At 42.1% G+C, this 16,359-nt stretch overlaps 1 protein-coding gene across 1 annotated transcript; it reads right to left on the reverse strand.

Annotated features, from left to right (window-relative positions):
* Positions 1-2,202: 2,202 nt before the first annotated feature.
* Positions 2,203-9,432, reverse strand: alas1 (aminolevulinate, delta-, synthase 1). The gene is made up of 11 exons (XM_080001593.1): positions 9,263-9,432; positions 7,677-7,912; positions 7,374-7,556; positions 6,889-7,035; positions 6,521-6,740; positions 6,033-6,217; positions 4,847-5,026; positions 4,360-4,524; positions 3,190-3,458; positions 2,894-3,056; positions 2,203-2,515 (listed from the first exon to the last, which is right to left on the reverse strand). Exons 2-11 carry the CDS (start codon positions 7,870-7,872, stop codon positions 2,355-2,357), a joined length of 1,869 nt encoding a protein of 622 aa, XP_079857719.1. The 5' UTR covers positions 7,873-7,912; positions 9,263-9,432; the 3' UTR covers positions 2,203-2,354.
* Between the last annotated feature and the right edge of the window lie 6,927 nt (positions 9,433-16,359).

Here is a 16,359-nt window from a genome sequence, read left to right on the forward strand (position 1 = left end):
TGCAAAACAAAGTGTGGCACAACAAACACACATTTACAGAAGTGGCTTGTCTTGACTTGTGAAAGAATACGGAAGAAGCCTAGGCCAAATAGATAGATAGATAGATAGATAGATAGATAGATAGATAGATAGATAGATGAACAGATAGATAGATGGACAGATAGATAGATGGACAGATAGATAGATAGATAGATAGATAGATAGATAGATAGATAGATAGATAGATAGATAGATAGATAGATAGATAGATAGATAGATAGATAGATAGATAGATAAATAGATAGACAGACAGATAGATAGATAGACAGATAGATAGACAGGCCTCACGGCAGACGGGTCCGCCCTGAGGCAATAATGTACGTGCAGATTTCCATGTCATCTGACATGTTGTGATATTTAATATATATAACAGCCAGGTATATAACAGGCAGCTGCTGTGAACAGATGACTAAGACGCACAGTGTGTGTGTGTGTGTGTGTGTGTGTGTGTGTGTGTGTGTGTGTGTGTGTGTGTGTGTGTGTTTGTGCTTATTTGTGTGTGCGTGTGTGTGTGTGTGTGTGCTTATTTGTGTGTGCGTGTATGTGTGTGTGTGTGTCTGGAGTGCCTATTGTGCGTGCGTGCAAGTGTGTGTGTGTGTGTGTGTGCGTGCGTGCATGTGTGCGTACGTGCTTACGTGTGTGTGTGTGTGTGTGTGTGTGTGCGTGCGTGTGTGTGTGCTTGTTTCCGACCCACTTTCTCCCACTTTCTGAACTCGGGTCAGTTGGTTAGTAGTTCCAATTGCATTTTCCAAACCATTTTCTTTTTAAAAGGTCAGGAATCCAGCGGCAGCATATCGTACATTTAAGAAGACGGGCTCCAACCAGTGCCTGACCAGTGCCCGTGCGTTTAAAAGAAAACTGAATGTGGTCCCACTTTGTGATCACTCCAGAGCAGAAGCTTGATCTTGGGATAATCATTACCGCTTTGGCTTTCTATGACTCGAAAAACACAGTTGCAATAGAACAACCAATTCAGAGGAAGAAACAGATTACAAACTAGAAATGGGAATAATCTAGGAAGTTCCCCTTTGAACACAAATGAAGTCAAAAACACCAGCTGGTAAATATATTACGATTATGAGCATTGTAGTGTTGTTGGGTGAAACTTTAGAATAACAGCAGCCCATGACTGTTAAACTTTTAGTAAATGATTTATTAAATGACCGGCATGAAGTCATTATCATATTATAAATTCCTTTATTTCCCCTCTGGGATAAACAGCGTGATCCTGTCTTAAATATACTGAATGTGACTGGGTAATAGAGGTTTAGAAATGATACGGTTCTTTTCACATTAAAAACACAATTTTCATGCCGGGGCTGACGGTCTCGTGCTCTTTTGTTCCATCAGTCACTTTGAGCTGAGATTTTACAGCAATAAAAGTACGAATAAAGAACTAATGTGTGACTGAAGGTCAATAAATCAATTGTTATCCAAGTGAGCATCGACTAATAGTTTTCTGTGGCCTGTGATCAAGTGCTCAACTAAAGCATTACGCGACATGGAACTAGCGTTAACACCCGAGTGACAGATGTTTCCATTTTCTTCAGCGCCCCGACCTCCTCTCCTCCAGCTGTGATTAGTTCATGAAAACATGAGAACAATGGAACAGAATGCCCTCCTTTCCTTTCAGTCAAAACTAGGTCAGCAGACTGAACCATGACAATCATTGCCACGAGAACCACAAAATGAAAGATGCACCTTTCCGCCCCGCCTGGCTCTGAGCCTGATAAATGGCTGTTATCGTTACATTTTCTGGAAGAGGCTGAAGGGCGTCAACAGCCTCCGCCCGCCACCGAGGCCCTGACACACTTTGTTGTGTTCGCGGGGACACAAACACACGCTCCGAGACTTGATCGGTGAATAAAAACGATAGGGCACACATTCACACGTCCTGTGTGGAGAGGAATGGTGAATGCGTCTTGGAAGAATGTCACAGCGCTCCGGTGCGTCACAGACACGTTTCACATGAGGCTTCAGGCGAACATGTAACATGTAAGCAGCCTGCTCCATTGTGCAACTTGACTTGTGCTGTAAACACATTATTAACTAATTCTTTTTTTGAGGCGCGGCTGCTCAGATTCCAGGTCTTATAACTATATCAGTACATATTGTTTTGTTTTATAAGGCACATATTAAAACAAACATCCACACACAGAAAAACATGTTTAAATTTTTTTTTATTTGGAGCATATAGATAATATACCATATAATATTTAAATAATATATCTTTAGGACACTTATCAAAGACAGTAATGCATTCTATGACAGTGACAGAGGAATGGGTGTGTGTGGGGAGCGTGTGGCCCGCGGCGTCAGGCGCAGGCGGAGATGGGGTGGCTGAGGCCGCTGAAGTACGACTTCTCCCGCTCGCTCATCACCTCAAAGTGCAGCGGCTGCTGGCAGAAGTTACACTCGGCGGAGGAGTGGGGCTTCAGCTCCAGACCCACCTCCGTCCAGGTCTGCACCAGCTTCTCTGCGGGCCGCGGGAGAGGGAAAGGGAAAGGAAAGAGGGGATTTAAAACTAGAACTCGAAAATAGAGCTGTCACAATGATAGAACAGTATGATTCTATGCTCGAGGCGATGCTTTTCCTAACATTGTCAGGTTCCACAATCCTATCTTTCCATCCAGAGTAAAGGGGAATTTTGAACCCATGTTAAAAACGCTGCAATAAATAGAATGCGAATTAGGCGAGTTTTAATCGTCAGCTGAAATGTCACGATTGCGACTTCCCTGAATAAAAAACAAAAAAAACAAATAAAATAAACAAATAAATACCATGATCCTGTTCACAAATAAAAGACTTGCACCCCACAGCGCCACCAAATCAGTGATTTCACAGGTTTCCTTACCGACAAAGTATGTCATCATCTGCGGGGTGTGGTGAGGTGTCGGGGCGATACGTAACAGCTCATCCCCCCTGGCAACCGTGGGGTAGTTGATGGCCTGCACGTAGATGTTGTAGCGACTCATCATGATGTCACACACCTCTGTGTTTTTCTCCGCGTTGGACACCTGGGAGACAGAAGGTTGGAAAAATAAGAAAAAAAAAAAAAGGAGACGGTGCAGAGATCAGAGGTGTGTTGTTACTGGAATCTGAATCCGACTCCGGCACCGTGGGCGTGGAGTTACCGGCACTGTAACTTACCCGGACGGGGATGATGTGGCTGGGGCAGTGCACGACCGGCAGCCCGGAGTCCATCAGCATCTGCCGCAACAGCTTGACGTTGCGCTGGTGTTTGCGTCTTAGCCCGCGGCCCTCCTGTCCTTTCAGGGTCTGGATGGACTGGCGAGCCCCGGCGAGCAGCATGGGGGGCAGCGAGGTGGTGAAGATGAAGCCTGCGGCGTATGAGCGCACCATGTCCACCAGGCCGGCGGTGCTGGCAATGTATCCTCCTACGCAGCCGAAGGCCTTGCCTGGAAAAGGGCAGAGTACACGGTTGGTTTGCGTGCCTTGGTCCAGTGCTTCTGAGAGGCTATATCTATAGCAGAGTTGCAGTGAGCCAGCGATTACTGGCTTCTGGCCGGTAATTTCAAATTAAGTCTGGCAAATGTAATGCCTTCTGAACATTCAGGCCGACAAAAATTCTCAATGATTATATTGACCGGAACTAAAAATGTGAAATTCTAAACTTCACATACATTATTTGCGTGAGAGAGTGTATGCCGTCTGTTTTATGCTTTGTGCATGTTTTGGTCGAAAACATGACATTACATGTGTTGTTACTTATTGCATGCACTTATTGAACTCCTGATCCTGAATTTCATCCCAGGGCTTAATAAAGTGAATGTTACACAATGTGACCTACCTACTATGACATGAGTGAAATTTGGCATGTGAAATCCGAATTGTACGGACACCATTTTTAAAAAGGCAGCCGTTGACGTGCATGTGTTTCAGTGCTCTGATGAATAATTGGCCTCTGTTTGACAGCAGCTTGCAGGCACCAAGGGTAATTCAATAACAGCACAATAAGAGCTCACGGTCTCCTAGCAACAGCGGAGCAGCTCCGGCATAAGCCGCGCTCCTCAATGCAGCCCAGTGTATTGGATGACAAAACCTGCTGCCAGACCAGAACACCAACAGGTTTTCTTGAAAGTGCCCCAGATAGCAGGATTTAAAAGCTTACCCTCTCCATCAAAATAAATCAACAAAGAAGATAGGACAGTCATTTAATACTACGGTGTGTTGAATCAGGGAACACGAAGCAAGACATATGTTGAGACAATCAAGATCTTCCATCTTAAACTGACCTAGCCACAAGCGTATAAACCTTATGGGAGGAGGAGGGGTCAAGATCAAAGATTGGATGCTGACCTAGAGTCCCTGAGATGATGTCCATTTTGTGCATAATTCCATCCCTGTCTCCGATGCCGCCGCCCCGGGCGCCATAGAGCCCCACGGCGTGGACCTCGTCCACGAAAGTGATGGCGCCAAAATCATGAGACACATCGCACATCTCCTCCAGCGGACACACGGCACCTGGGGTATGGGAGGAAAAAAACCCAAAATTTAGCTTAAGTGGCTGAACAAAACGAGTGAGGAAGCCAGTCGTGGGTGAGGGAATCAAAAGACGGAAGAAATTCCTTCCATAACAATGAAACTACTCGAATCCTCAAAAAGTAGATTTGCCATTCCTGTAAATCAAAGATGACTCATTCCTACTGCTATCACTTTACAACAACGCTAAGAAATCTATAAGCACACATCCATTAATGCACACGTGTCATCAAAGTTTCAGTAGAATATTACTACTACATTATACTACTACAACTACTACTAATAATAATAATCATAAACTGACCATCCATTGAGTGCACAGTCTCAAATGCCACTATCTTGGGCTTGGTCGGGTCTCCCTTTTCAAGCATTTCTCGGAGGTGTGCGACGTCGTTGTGGCGGAAGATGAACTTCTTGGCCCCGCTGTTTCTGATCCCCATGATCATTGAAGCGTGGTTCCCCGCATCGGAGTAGATCTCACAGCCTGAGGGTGAGGGTACGACAGGGGGTTTAGGAGGAGATGAGGGATTGTGGTCATTTAAAAAACCAAGCATACACACCTCCTTCACATCAAGCCTGTTCATTTTGCTTAGCACCATCAGTTGAACTTGTTATGAAAAATTATCTGACACCCCCCCTGCATATTTTAGGGTCACATTTTGAAATTTGACATTTTTGTTTCTTCATATAATATGAAACTGTAGAATCAGCGCTCCAAAACAAGGTACCACTTGTGGGAATCAAGCAAATATTTTGTTGCTTTCTACGACTTGTTTAGGATTCAGGTTTTGAAAAGAGAACTTCTGAGAAATCAGGCTTTAAAATCTTAGAAGCATTTCCAGACTTTTGCATAAAATACCCATTTAGAAACACAATTAGTGTTTTAAAGGGTTACATTTGGAAAGCGCTGTACTCCTTCAATGAGATCATGTTGAATGTAATTTTTTTTTCAATAATATTTGAATCATTCATTTATAAAAGAATATTGGAAAATGCATAACTGAAGTTAATTCTCTAATTTAAAGTTATTTTTTCATTCTAAGTTCATACTCACTATACTAGCATTACACCTCTATTATTCTGTAACTTCCATGACCTGCCTTTATTGTTTTATAAAAATTATAGTTTTAAGGAAAGTGGTGCATTTTAAATCGCGCAACTTCACATCACTTGCAATATCGAAGGATTATCTTGATCTGTATGTTTGCATTAATTGAAACCATGACATCGCCATTTGTTTCACAGCTTGTTGGTGAGTACTCAACTAGTGCCGATGAAGCACGTAGCCTCGGTTTTTTAATATCTATCTAATGTTTAGAAATCAAACTCGGTTTTGAAAATGACGGTGAAGGATTGAAAACAACGTAACATAAATCTGCTATAATTTCATTTTGGCTGAAAATTGGAATTTTGCACAGCCAACAGTACAGCGCTGCGAGACGCGGTGGGCCGGGACGTGGTGGGTCACATATCAAAAAATGTGTATTTACCAGGCAGCATCTTCGCCAGGGTGAAGAGGGTGGAGTCATTGGCGACAAAACAGGAAGTGAAGAGCAGTGCAGCGTCCTTCCCGTGGAGGTCGGCCAGCTCACACTCCAGGTCTACGTGGAACTTACTTGTCCCCGAGATGTTCCTGGTTCCTCCAGCTCCTGAACCATGCTTTCGTAATGTTTCCCTGGAAAGAGGAAGGAGACAGCAGCCATGTTCGTTTTTAAGTTGAATAAGTTATAGTTAATTAAGCTGGAGTTCCACCTTTGGAACAGAATAAATGCAGAAATAAATCATCCCATTATATAATTTTACTAGGGTTTAAATGTATTTTAGGCAGAATAAACTATTGGTAACCAATTACAATTTACACCAAAAAGCGTGTTAAGTAAAAACTATAAAAAGAAAAAAAAATCAGTAACAACCCAATTATTGAACGCAGCAAAGGAATAATAAAAAAAAAAAAAACCCTACAACACCTGATACTCACATGATGGTTTGCGCCACCCGTGGGTGTCGACTCATGCCCAGGTAGTCGTTGCTGCACCACACAGACACCTCCCTCTTGTCCTCCAGAGAGTCTGTGTAGTTGTCGGCCATGGGGAACTCGCTCGCCAGCCGGTTCACCGTCTTAAACACGCGGTAGGTATGGTCGCTCTTCTTCTCCTCAATCTTCCGCTCGAAAAACGTATCGTACTGGAAGTTAGACACTGCGGAAAGAGGTACATCGCTGGTGAAAATGTTTCTTCGTGGACAATATGTGAGAACGCTAGTATTTTGTAGTCATTACTTTTTCTTTGTGAATACATTGCTGACGGGTTTTTAAGCAAGCACAGAGGGAAAAATAAGCAAACGTACGAGTGCTGGGAAGATTGTCCTGCAGCAGGTGAGAGACCCTTTTTGGACGCTGTCTTAGCAATTTAGTCATCAGGGAGGAGTCCTCGCCATTGGCAGCCTTGGTGACACTTGTGAAGGAGGGCTGCTTCAGATGGCCAGGGGAAACATCTGGGAAACATTAGAGAACACAAATTAATTAAGAAATAATATTCTATAATACTCTAAGTAAGAAATATCTTTGTCTAAAGAAAGTGTTATCCTATCTCATATTGGGGCTGGTTAATCTGACAAAACAACACTGGCTGCTTGTTATGTAGTACCTTCCGCGGTTCACATTCCAGTCTGCATGAAGAAAATGTTGTCTGAGCAGTAAGTACGATAGCGTGTTTAAAAAAAACAAAAACAACTAGAACAAAACAAAACGGTAGCTATTACATCTACTTTTTTGAGCTTACATAACACAAAAAAAATCCATTGAACAAAACATTTTGTCGGTGTAATCTTACCCTTCTGGACGATGCGGACTTCCTGAACGTCCTCTTGAAGCTCCATGCTGACCTCGCGCACCACATTGCTATTCTTTTGTCCCATCTCGGCAGCAAGGAAGGGGCACTTGGAGGCCGCGGCCTGGCCAGGGGGCGGCACAGGGTGTCTAGGAGGTAGTTTGGAGCCCTGCTCCTGCTTTAGATCTGGAGGCAGCGTGAAGATGAGTTTTAGAAACACACAGATCATTTTTTCCCCCAGCTAGATTAGTTGTGTTTAATTGTGTATCTAATGGTGGCTTTAGGATGAATAGAAACTACTGTTACCTTCACAGGCGCTGGTCTTCTGGTGGGAGGTAGAGGAGCACAGGGATCGCACCAGCGACGGGGCCAAGGGCTTGGAGGCCAGATCCATCATGATAGGGCAGCGCTGGGCATAAACCACCAGAGATTTTCTGGCTTGTTGGAAGAACGACTGAGGCACACGGGCCAGGAACGGACAGCGGCGCACTAACACATCCATGGTCACCAATGATAATGACTGATGATGATTTTTCAAAAGTCTAGTGTAGTGAGACAAGGGGGGGGGGGGGGGGGGGGCAAGGAGAGGTTGTGAGTGATGTGGAATAACATTTAGACAGTGAGATGACTCAAGACACAATTCCTTTCAAGGGGCTAAATCAGTATTAATAGTATATATACATTTGTAACTCAGTAGTGAAAATTATTGAGTACACAGCAAAACTACTTTTAATGATAAAATGGAGGCTAACTTATTTAGCAAGCCTTTGACTTTGTTGAAATTATATACAACCCTGTTCAATAGTAATAGAGTGATGAAAAACTAAAATACGCGATGCCCATAAATGCTTTCAGAGACATTGCTTTGGAAATAGCAAAACAAAAGGGAAAAACAAAAAAGTTCCCTCATTTTTAGTTTACTGAACAAATCATGTCTTCCTTAAGATATAATTACACATTCCTTAAACATTATTTGAGCACACATATTTGAATGGTGTGCTCTATTCCACATGTGCACGTTTGGCTATTTATAGATGTGAAAAAAGCATACACAACATTAATGAACGTATTTTTACCATATGCCTATTGAACTTGCTTGAGCTCAATGACCTTCTACTTACAGTATATGGCATTGTTTTAAGCAGGGAATATAATCCTAAAAGGGAATATTTGTACTTCATTACCACAAGCCACACCTATACATTTCGAGGGGGCGCTTATTTAGGAATTGGTCCTCTCACACCCTTGGTATTCTTTACGCAATGGACGGCGCTTCCTCGGAACTGAATGTTTCGTAATTGTGTTAATAAAAAGATCCAAGTTCGGTTTGGAAATGGTTCTGTTTAACTAAGAGGTTCGACGTTCAGGTTCCAGTACGTTGGGTTTGGTGTGTGGCTATGGTGTGTGAAGGATCAACATTGGTAACATCGCAGGGAAATACCCCGAGTTGTGTAAAGAACTTTCACAACCAACCAATCCGTGTCTAAGGTGGTTCGATTTAGGCTTAGCTTCTAGATACCAGCTCCCGTTCAAATATACACTTTTCCCTCGACATATTTTTGCAGGACAACAAGCGTTTTATTTACCACCGCATTGTAAATATATCCACGAAAGTAAACGTTTTTTTAAATACGGCGTTAGGTCCCGCCCGGACTAGTTATATCACACGTTATTACGATCTGTAATTAATACACTAAGAATAGTCCGGTGATAACAGCCTCGGGTTATTATTATTTTTTTTTTCCTGAAAATAATAATATATTGGAATGTCTTCGATTGTTCGTTTCGTTTAAAAAGCAACACATGTCACCGGCTCCTCTGTCATAACGGCGCGTTGACCTAGCTTACTCACAAAACCTCCGCGAGGAAGGAGCGGCCGAAACCGCGCTCACCTCGAGTACGGCGATGGATCGTCTCGCGATTCTGTCGAAGGGTGAGCGGAACGAAAGAGCAGCGGGAGCAGCCGGGCGCCTCGAAGGAGAAGGCCGGCGGAGAGGAGAGGAGAAGCGGCGGCGGCGGCGGCGGCGACCTCGTTATCCTGCACTGAGGACGAACGGAAGGACGCGGAAGAGCGACGAATTTATGAGAAGCGATCCGGCCGCGGGTCTCGCGAGAGTCGGGCGTCATCGCCGGGGAAACCGCCTTGGCGCCGCTCGCCCCGCCTTTCTGCAAGTGCCGCTGGCGGAGAGGGGCCAAAGGTAGAGCTGGTGTTATTCTCATTCACTCCCCGGATTTGACGCCCTGACCTCTCATTTCAGTACAAGTGCTGAAATTGAATGTTCAAATTCATTACGAGTGCAATTGCTTTGAAATGCCGTGGAGTGATTCATGATTTAACAACGAATGACTAATACTTCATTCGCGTCAATTTCCCTGTGCGGGAAGTTGCGTATTGCAACATCATGTGGTGCTATTCGTAAGGGGGTTGATTTGATTTGGTTTGATTGGATTTGACATGTGGAAAAATTAAATGTATACTGCGACAAATACATATTAATTCAAGATGTCGAGGATAACACAATACAGTTAAAGGATAACTTATTTCCGCTGTGGTTCTCTTTCCAGGAAGACAAAGATAGCAGGGCAAGTAGGCTATAAAAGGGCTTTAAAAACAATGCGTCCTTACGTATACAACTAAAAAGCAAGGCAAAAGAAATGATCTATCTATCTATCTATCTATCTATCTATCTATCTATCTATCTATCTGTCTGTCTGTCTGTCTGTCTGTCTGTCTGTCTGTCTGTCTATCCGTCTGTCTGTCTATCCGTCTGTCTGTCTGTCTGTCTGTCCGTCCGTCCGTCTGTCGATCTTTGAAATAGCCTGCCCTATCTAATCAGAATCAGAAATACTTTAATAATCCCAGGGGGAAATTACTTAATTATCTATCTATCTATCTATCTATCTATCTATCTATCTATCTATCTATCTATCTATCTATCTATCTATCTATCTATCTATCTATCTATCTATCTATCTATCTATCTATCTATCTATCTATCTATGCAGCCATACATACATACATACATACATGCATACATACATACATACATACATACATACATACATACATACATACATACATACATACATACATACATACACTAACTGTACCTACATGCACACTTACATACATACCTACACACTTTCCCATCTATTACACCCATATACTGTGCATACATAAGCGAGTGTCCGTAACACACTCCATTACGCACGGTGCTTCTTTTCACGGCGCAAGGGGACGCACCGCGGAGCGCTTCGCTAGCGCAAGTCAAGGGTACGCTGGCGCGCCGATGGGACGGGCACTTGGCGGCCACTGGGGGCCCCGAGCGGCCACTGGACCACGGTGCAACCAGCTGCACCGGTTGAACCGGCGGTAGCGGCCACTTCCTCAGGCACTACCCGCACAGCCAACAGAGCGGCAACTCCTAACCTTTGAGTGTGGCCCTTAATTAGGCGCACCCAAGCGTCCTCCGAGCGCACATACCGACACAGATTCCGCCCATACACACATGTACCTACATAATACATCCACACACATTTCTCATTCTTCCTCTCATTGTGGTCACACTATCGTTTCCCTCGGGCATGTGGGTTGACAGGACTGAGGTGATTTTATCTCTACTGGATCTCATTTGTTATTTGAAGGTCGTAGTATTTACTTACACCGCAGAAGAGAAGTGTCACTGTGAACAATTCTTTGATCGAGAACATAAAATTGTGTCTCATTTAATTCTGGAGCCGAATGCATAATAAGTGCTTTAGCAGTGGTCCTCATTCTGATTCCACGATTCTCACTGAAGAATTGGAGAAACAGCTATTGTTATAAATATCATAATTAATACAAATGTAATAATGGTCGTTTAAAACCAAGTTCCAACTCAACAAATGCAAATTGTTCATGTTTATTCAGCTTTTCAAATACAATCACAAGTGTATATCCAAAATGTAATGTCCTAGAGATACTGTACAAGAAGGATGGCATTTTATAGGATGCTATATTTTAAATACTGAATTATAAAATGACAATGAAAAAGTTATTCTGTGACTGTGTTTCCCAATAGTCCTAAATATATAATAATTGTATAATAGTATTAAGAACAATGATGTATTTATATATTCTGAATGATTAAAATGTTCAAGTTTGCTGTACTAAAACATATCAACCTCTTCTATCTAAAGCAGGGGAATAGTTCTCAAGAAATCTCACCTCTAGAAACCCTTCTGACGAACGGTTTACGCCTAAGTCTTATTCTCTGTTTGTGTCTGACCCCTAGTGTCAAAACAGATCCATTGAAGAGGGACTCAAAGTCTGCACACAAGAATCTACGCAAGAACCCATGGAGGTTCAGGCCTAATGCCTTTGCATGTCTTAGTTTTTTTTAATTTTTTTTTACCATTTTGCAGAACCAATATTATCTTGGTTGTGTCCGATGATATTGTTCAACTGTCAATTGTCTAACTATATATTATCAATGGATACGCTAGAATACATGAGCACACGTGCAATTACTTGGTTACAATTTTTGGGGCATATGGTATATATAAGGAAAGAGTGGTTTTTATTTAATTTTATGTTTTGCAGCATTTTGGGGCTGTGTTGTTTAAGTATAGAAACCTATGGGATCTACATTCAAAGCTACCACAAACAGGATTTGAGCATGCACGAAATATCAAAGAATACACTTGATTCCTACTTTAAAAACACAAAATAGTGGATTATTTGGTGGGGGGGGTTTCTGTGCACTTGACGATTAAAACTAAACAGTAGAAAGAGGTTCCTACTATCCATGGCTTTTCTGTCCCCAGGAAATACCTCATATTTGCTTTAAAATGTTTATTCTAAATGGCTTAAATAATAGGTTTAGGTCTTCTTTGCCATATAAAGACAAAACGATGGATCTTTAAGTTATATGTCCTTATTTTAACTTTGTTAAAATTTGTTTCTGGTACATATGTTCATTTTTACCCATGTCCTTGAGTGCAAGTGATCAACTTATATGAGAAATATAAGCCATAAAATAAAAGAAATCTCAAAATATTTCCTCATTATTTTGTAGAATAAGCTAACATCTCTCTAATCATACATATTTAATGTAAAATGTAGTTTTTCTTTATTATTTTTACGATTTAGTGCCAATCCCTGAAATCATTTTTCACCCTGTTAGTTAGTAGAGGAAGTACACGAAAACTTTGCAATGAAACAATCAGAGAAAGTCGGCAGATGATCTTGGGATCAAGGCACGTTTGTCAGGTGGAGGTCGGCAACGAGGCGATATCACTAAAATGGGGAAACCCAATGATCTGAAGAAAGTCTGTGCAACTGTGTTATAACCGTCAAAGGTTTGATGCTCGAAGTTAGTTGGCCAGAGCAGATGTTATTTGTGTGCAGGAAACATGGTTGAGGTCAAATTTGGATTTCAGAATAATGGGATATGCTTCTGTTTAGTATGATGGTTGGGGGTATTTGGTGGATGTGCAACATTTATTAGAGATGTTTCAGAGAGGTGGGTATATGAAATCAGAATCAGAAATACTTTAATAATCCCAGGGGGAAATTACTTTCGTTACAACTCCGAATATACATACAACATATTTACATACAACATATTAACATACAACATATAATAATTATTTAGAAACATATTTATATATAAATATATATATAAACATATCTATATACACATGGTAAAGTGTAAAATGTACAGTTAAAAATGTGCAAGAAGAAGAAAGTGCAGAAGTGGATATCCGTGTTTTGAGGTCAGATTACAGAGAGGGGGTGTCCCATAGTATATAGGAATCTAGCGGGGTTATGTGTGTGGGACGTATTAGAGAAGCGTCAGGAGGCAGTGATCATTTTCCAGTGTCGTGTGGAGTATTACGACAAAGAAATAAGAAACAAGGGGAACAATTGTGAATTGAGTATTCAGCGATGCAAAGTTGGAAATGCTTAAATATACTGTATATGAGAGATAGAAATGCAAAAAAAAGACTTAAATGAAGATATTGAGATGAAAAAGTTTAAACAACATTGCTAGAAGCTGCGAAGCAGGAAATCTCTAAAAGTAAAGGAAGAATGAAGGGAAGGGCAGTTTCCTTGTGGATAGATGAGTGTGGTAAAGCAGTGAAGGAGAGGAATATAGCTCTCAGGACTCATAATTTACATAATTTAATTTAATATATATAATTAAATATATACATTTAATATTTAACATTTAATTCAATATATTCTATCACATCAGAGTGGATTTAGGAGGGGTAGAGGAATCATAGACCCTGTTATGTGTCTGGAAATGAATAAAAAAAAACAAGGTAATAAAGAATTGGTAACGGCAGTTTTTTGATGTACCTGTAGAAAAGGCATATGGTATGGCTTTGAAGGAGGGATTAATGATCAAATTAAATATGATAGGAATAAAAAGTAGAACACATCATTTGATTATTCAATAGATTTATTCAAGTCAGAATTGGACAGCCTTATCAGGAAGATATATGGTAGATAATGGTATTCCTCAGGGCAGTGTCATTAGACCAATTCTCTTTTACATTATGATAAATTATATATTTTTCACAAATTCATGGCGGAAATTGAACAGTCATTGTTTGCTGATGATGGAGCCTTGTGGAGAAGTTGGAAAGAATATTTATCATATGAGGCAGGTAATGGGGTTGAAAAATGGTCATATTAGTGGGGAGTCAATTTTTCAGTTGAAAAAAATACATTAATGTTCACTGGGAAGAGAGGCGTTGATACACAGATAAAGATATGGGAAAAGGTGGGAACAAGTGAGTGGCAGTTCCGCCCGCCACACCCCACCCAAGTTGCACCAATGAAAAAAAATGTTTAAAGCAGCCTTAGCCACAGGGTTACTATACCTAAAAACGACAGACTCTGACACAGGATTCCCATCCCCTATACAAACAAATGTCCAAAAACAATTAACAGGTCCTCTTCCAGAGGACCTGGCTCCCCAGAACAGCCCGGTCGACCGGCCTCCCCCCAGGGCCACGACAGACTTCCCCCTCCTCCCTTCCGTAGCATGGGGCCTCGAGCTACTGTGTTGGCTGGTGAAGGCGTTGCCAGACTTGGCTGTTGCCGGGGCTGCTTGGAGGGGTGGCCTGGCTGTGGGCTTCTGGATGGTCCTGGCAGTGGCTGCTGGGCGGAGGTGTTAGGCCCACGGCCTCCCAGCACCACTAGAGGCCGGTCTTGCCTTATCTGCAGCTCCCCCCTTGAGCCAAATGCACACACCTGGGATCAATTACCTGCATCACTCCACCCAATATTTAGTCTCCAGCTTCCCAGTCATTCTTTGCCAGACCGAACAACTAGCTTTCCCGAGTTGTACAGCTACTGGCTCCATTCTAAGTTCCAAGTTCCTAGCTCCTAGTGCTTGTTTCAAGCCTCTAGTCTATGTCTCTTTGTTTCGTCTCCCCCTTACCTGCTTGTCTCCTCTCGTCGACCCAGTCTGTCCGTCCTTCTCCATCCAGCCCGGTTCCCGGTCTCTCCACCCGGATCCTGGACCCCTCCTCCCGGTCATCATCATCCCTGCCCAGCCCTGCTCCATCCCTACCTGACCGGGTCCCCCCCCGCCAGCCCTGGTCGTGACAGGAGGAGATTGTACAGATTTGTGTTCTGCATGTCGCTGCAGTCATTTATGTGACATTAACAAGATACATGAAACTCTGCACTGATTTAAAAAGATGAATTTTTTTATAACGTTTATGTTGGTACCAGCTCACAGTGGGGTAAAGGGCACTGAAAGCAGGAGATCGTGGACATTTCACACCGAAAAATCTGAAGCAAGAGGAATAATAACAAGAAACATCATTAAAGAGTGGCAGCACAGTTGGGATACAGCAAACACAAGATGACACCTTCATGCAGTACAGCAAGAAGTGAGCACAGCGAGGTCAGCTAAAAGGAGTCCCAAAGAGGAGAACATGGTAACAAAGGCCGATGTTAGGACATACCAGACTTAATAAAACATTGCACTTCACAAACAAACATCCCTCAGGATTATGTGAGATTATGCTTGGAGTGGAAGAGATGAGTCTAAAAGATATATTTGCCATCGGGTTAGGGAATCTATTCCATTTTTTGAAAGGAAATAGGTTGATCAAAATTATTTAGTGCTCAGTGAAATAAAGGTTTATTATTATTATTATTATTATTATTATTATTATTATTATTATTATTATTATTATTATTATCATCACAATCATAAGAATTACAATCATAATAATGTTACAGACATCTTGTGGTTCAAGTTTCATCCATATTGGGATGGGATCTGAACGACTTTGACGAGGACCAAATTGTGATGGCTCGATGACTGGGGTTGATCAAAATTATTTAGTGCTCAGTGAAATAAAGGTTTATTATTATTATTATTATTATTATTATTATTATTATTATTATTATTATCATCACAATCATAAGAATTACAATCATAATAATGTTACAGACATCTTGTGGTTCAAGTTTCATCCATATTGGGATGGGATCTGAACGACTTTGACGAGGACCAAATTGTGATGGCTCGATGACTGAGTCAGAGCATCTCCAAAGCAGCAGGTCTTGTGGGGTGTTCCCGGTATGCAGTGGTTGGTTCTTACCAAAAGTGGTCCAAGGAAGGACAACCGGTGAACTGGCGACAGGGTCAGGGGCGCTCATGGCTCATTGATGCCTGTGGGAAGCGATGTCCAGCCCGTCTGATCCGATCCCATAGAAGAGCTACTGTAGTAGAAATTGCTTAAAAAGTAAATGCTGCTATGATAGAAAGGTGTCAGAACACACAGTGCATCCCGGCTTGTTGTCTATGTGGCTACATAGCTGCAGACCGATCGGAGTGCCCATGCTGACCCCTGTCCACCGTTGAAAGCTCTTACAATGGGCATGTGAGTGTCAGAACTGGACGATGGAGCAATGGAAGAAGGTGGCCTGGTCTGATGAATCACGTTTTATTCTACATCATGTGGATGGGCGGGTTAG

This window comes from Zeus faber (assembly GCF_960531495.2).
Source record: "Zeus faber genome assembly, chromosome: 5".
NCBI classification, from domain to species: domain Eukaryota; kingdom Metazoa; phylum Chordata; class Actinopteri; order Zeiformes; family Zeidae; genus Zeus; species Zeus faber.

What these genes read in the sequence shown, in the direction of transcription:
- alas1 (XM_080001593.1), bottom strand. Translation starts at nt 7,872, where the DNA reads ATGGATGTGTTAGTGCGCCGCTGTCCGTTCCTGGCCCGTGTGCCTCAG. An exon ending in GAAGACCAGCGCCTGTGAAG is followed by an intron (nt 7,557 to 7,676) that starts GTAACAGTAGTT and finishes CGCTGCCTCCAG; the next exon opens with ATCTAAAGCAGGAGCAGGGC. An exon ending in GATGATGACATACTTTGTCG is followed by an intron (nt 2,516 to 2,893) that starts GTAAGGAAACCT and finishes CGCGGCCCGCAG; the next exon opens with AGAAGCTGGTGCAGACCTGG.